We start from the raw sequence: 4,405 nt of genomic DNA, 5'->3' as shown, positions 1-4,405 counted from the left end.
GGGGGGGGGGGGTGTCAGAGAAGAAGCATCATCTGAAAATCCCACTTCGATTCAAGCTGACATCAAATCCTCTGACAACGTGACGTCCGGCAGGCTGGACGCTCGTGGGCCCGCGCGTGTGGCTGCGCACGCATGGATGTGTCGGAGCGTCATGCGGGACTCCTGTAGAGTCGCTGGAGCTCGGTAGGGTCCGGGTGGGCCACCCGCATCAGCTGCTGACCGTGGATCGTCACTTTAGGCCCGTGCGTCATTTCCAGTCGGCACCCATGAACTTTTCGGTCCGGCGCGCGCCACGGCACTCCCCTCCTCCTCCAAGACAATGAAGACTAGGCGCAGATCCAGGACCCTCCTGTCGCTAAGCCTGAACTTCTTGGCGCTATTCTTCGCCATCACCGCGTTCGTCTCCACGTACTGGTGCGTGGGCACCCAGCGGGTCCCCAAGCCCAAGTGCAGCAAGCTGCGCACGCACCAGTGCATCGACTACGGCGTGAACGAGACCGACCCCAACAAGGTGGTCTACAGCTGGGAGACCGGGGACGACCGCTTCCTGTTCCGCCAGTTCCACACCGGCATCTGGATCTCCTGCGAGGAAAACATCCACGATGAAAGTAAGACCAGGTGCGAGTGAGAGGATGTGTGCGCGCGCGGGGTTGTAACATCTCTTAAATGACCCTTAGGTTATTTCATTTCCGTCTCTGATTTGTCTGCTGTTTGTTTCTACCTGCTTCCTATGATCTAGACTTTAATTTGTTGTTTGTTTGCATTATTTATTTGCATATATCAGGCCTTATTGTTGCATTTTTTTGTCATTACGCACGTGCAATCCAAGGGGAATTTCATTTTTATTCCCTTTTTTCGTGCGTAAAAGAGTGTGTTTACTGTCTTCTTTTATGTTTGTCAGTTTCCACAAGTTCCTGATAATAAAGTTTGTCATTATTGGAGAATTTATTGTAGCATTAACTAATTTTCTTTTGTTTTAATTCATTTTTTTCTGCTTAAATAATAATTATAATTATATTCTTACTTGTGATGTTTTTTGCTTTGTTTTAAATCATTCATCTCCTTCCTAATGAATTGTTGCAAACAGATATTTATGTTCTCTGAGAAATGGTAAGTTGTTGTTTGTTTGGTCTGAGTCCCTCTGCATCTTCATCCTGGTTCTGCAGGAATGAGTGCAGACCTGTCAACCATGCATCCTCATGAAGTGGCAGTGCCATGCTGCAGTGGGGGGTGGGTGGGGGCTGAGCAGCTTGAGTGAAAAAGGATTATGTAACTTGATGAGTTTTTCCTCAAAACAGCTGCTGCCACCCTTCTTGCACCTGATTAACAAACTGCTCTTAAAACAAATCCTCGCCATGTGACGCTCGACTGATTAGAGCAGGAAATCAGGAGGCTTGAGCTGGCTGTCAGGAGCGCGTCTCACCTTCCTTCCTGCTTTTGTCGCGCCAGTCTTACCAAACAGCTGCTGGTGGCGGTGAATGACAGGTCAGACTTCCTCTGTAAGGACACCTCCACAAAACTGCTGATGAAATGCAGTTCAGCTCGTGGATTATAGAGCCTGTACAGCATCTGCTGAGCAGATATTGATCAGGTTTTCTTTGGTAATCCCAATCCTGCAGACTCCCAAGCAAAAAAGTGACATGTTTCAGAAGTCAGGAATGACAACCTTTCTTCTCTCTGCTCTGCTGTCAGGTGAGAGATGCCGGAGTTTCATCGATTTGGCGCCTCCATCAGAGAAAGGTGAGTGCTGCATGCCTGGCGTGCAGCAGCAGAGCCTCATCCACACTGAGAATAACTCACACCGTTTGCTGTAATGTAACAGGATAAAAAGGCTTTTAAGGGTCACAATTAGGATTTATTTATTTTAACAGTTAAAAAAGTGAATTAGAAAATGGAAGGTCTTAATTTCAGTGTTGATTTTTAAATTGTATGTTTACTTTAAAGCAGGAGTCACATAACTGCTTTCTTCTATGATGTGGGGAAGAAAGGCCAACAGATAAAGTGTAACAATCACAGCCTAAATGTAAACATTTATGGTTTTCCAGAAAGCCACACATAGCCACATTTTAAATAATTCATTTCTGTAATCTTCACAGACAAAATAATACTAAAACATTTTAAAAGTTAAACCAATAAATAGTCTAACCTCTCCCGTCAGACTGGAGATGGGTGAAATAAAAAGTCCCATTCTATGTAGGTCAGTCGACCAGGTTGAGAAAAAAAAAAAAAAAAGATGCATCTCCGATAGTGTTTGGAGGCGGGCCAAATTTGAAGGAGGCCAGTAGTTTGGGGACCCCTGCTTTAAAGGAATAATTATATCATAAATGTGGTGTTTGCTAAAAGTCGAGGAGCAGTTGGTTAACACTCTGTGAGGTAAAGTCATCAAACATTTCAAAAAGATCCTCTGTGAGAAGCAAACATGGAGACTTTTAAATGCTAGAAGACCTTTCATGTTTGAAAAAACGAGTGTCAGAGTTTCAGCATAACTTGTAATAAAAATGCTTTAAAGAACCACTCCAATGAAAATGGTGTTTTTGAACATGTTTTTGTAGCCTTTTCTCATGATGGAGGACATTTATAAAATAATTTAAGATTTCTGAGCATTTCTTTATACAAATCTTAATGGATCAGAAGCAGTAAAAAAAGTGGCTTGAAAAAGCTTTCAATTGTGACATCATCTCCCATCATTCTGATGTATCAGAAAAACAAATCCATGAACGTCTTTGTTTTCCTCTCCTGAGCTGGAATCTAGCTCAGAACTGTACGTCTGGAAATCTCCACTACTGCTCACATTTTTGTTGCACCACTAATGTTAGCTTGAGGTATCCCATCAAAGGAATGATGTGATATCAGTGGAGGCTTACCTTAGCGCCAACAGTCCCGCCCACAACACAGAGAGTAATTTCTGACAACTTCTGCCGCTCTGGACAAATTTTCTAGAAAATGACACAGGCTTTTTGATTTTGCCTTAAACCAGCATACGGTAATCACAATTAAAATGCTTTTTCAACAGACCAAAAGACTCTTGTAGTAGGACTTGAAAGACCAACTTGTCTCAGGATCATGTATCAGCTTTTGTTTCTCCTCCTTGACCTGAATTCAGTGTTGGTTATCGGTCAGTTCCAGATTGTGTCTTCCTCACTCCTTTTATCTTTTTATATTTTTCAGGTTTTTGTTCTTTCTCAGTTATGTCTATGTCCAAGGTCTCTGTGGTGAACACCTTGGACATGCTTTTCACACTCATAACTCTGCGCTTTAATTTTTTATAATACTGCTCTGTAGCTGCAGGTTTTTGTTGGTTCAGATAACTGAAATGGTTCAATTTTGCTCAGACCTGCTGGCCCTAAAAATGTAAAAAAAAAAAAAGTCTGGATGCCCTGAAACTGACAGGACCTCACATTTGAAGTGTCAGATGAAGGAGAACGCTGCCATGAACACAGATATGATAGGGCAGCTTTCCCTCTCAGTTTTCTGTCTGATGCGGCAGCATTCCTTCTCATCAGCTTCCCTCTCAAATGCTTTCATGTGATCCTGCTTCCACTTGCACTTCCTCCCACATGGACTCTGAATGGAAAGATTAGTAGGAAACTTTGCATTTAGGCTCAGCTCCCAAACTTTTACACTCCAACTCTTTACTATCCTCTTACGAAGAGCAATGCATCCTGGGAGTCCATCATCTGATGCTGTTCCCATCCATGCTGGGAAAGTCGCCTTCATTTCAAAATTAGAGCTCACGAATACCAAGAAATGTTTAGAGAACTAATGCACCAGAGTCTATGGGTTTAACAGGATCATCAAGTCCACTGTTTGTCTGCAGTTTTTACCCACAGCACGACTGAAGAAGAAGAAACTTTGTCACGTTTGTGAAAAAAAAGAGAGATTCTATGGAAAAAAGAGACTGTCTCAGTCAGATACAGTTCAAGTTTTTTTGTGGGAATCTATGAGAGTCTTCAGACTGGACACATTTAGTTCCCTTAAAGTGAACCAGAGTTTGTTTCCCATGATAATTTGGAGCAAATTTCAGTTTGGATACACTAAAGCGGACCCTAGTGGGAACCATGAACCGTACTGGTGGTCTTGGTTTGTCTCGGTTAGTTTCCAATCAAACTGAGACTCCTCAGTCTGAATAGGCTTGGAGTGGAACAGCTGGACCAAACTCCCACCGTATTAGGTGTGTTTGAAATGACCCTGCACCTCGTCTGCATCGTCGGCGAGACCAAGCTGCTGCAGGAGGGGGTGGGGAAAGGCGCCTGAGATGAAGGTGAACGACGAGACTGTACAAGAACAAGGAGTTGGGGGTTGTCCTCAACATTCGGTTGAATTTTAATATGCCACTCCTCCTAGTATACAAGCTTGAGATATGTGAGCCTTAAATGATAAATCCTGGTCAAGTAGAACCCCTAAG

At 43.4% G+C, this 4,405-nt stretch overlaps 1 protein-coding gene across 1 annotated transcript in view; it reads left to right on the top strand.

The window, feature by feature from the left end:
- Positions 1-69: 69 nt before the first annotated feature.
- LOC112137170 (germ cell-specific gene 1-like protein) overlaps positions 70-4,405 on the top strand; it is a 10,713-nt gene continuing 6,377 nt past the window's right edge. The window contains exons 1-2 of the mRNA XM_024259331.1: positions 70-608; positions 1,693-1,740. Coding sequence (XP_024115099.1) covers positions 320-608; positions 1,693-1,740 — 337 coding nt within the window. The 5' untranslated portion in view covers positions 70-319. The remainder of the gene's footprint in view (positions 609-1,692; positions 1,741-4,405) is intronic.

Source organism: Oryzias melastigma, linkage group LG1 (genome assembly GCF_002922805.2).
Source record: "Oryzias melastigma strain HK-1 linkage group LG1, ASM292280v2, whole genome shotgun sequence".
NCBI lineage: Eukaryota > Metazoa > Chordata > Actinopteri > Beloniformes > Adrianichthyidae > Oryzias > Oryzias melastigma.
The sequence above is the reverse complement of the archived record's forward strand: the minus strand, read 5'-3'. Positions and strand labels throughout refer to the sequence as shown.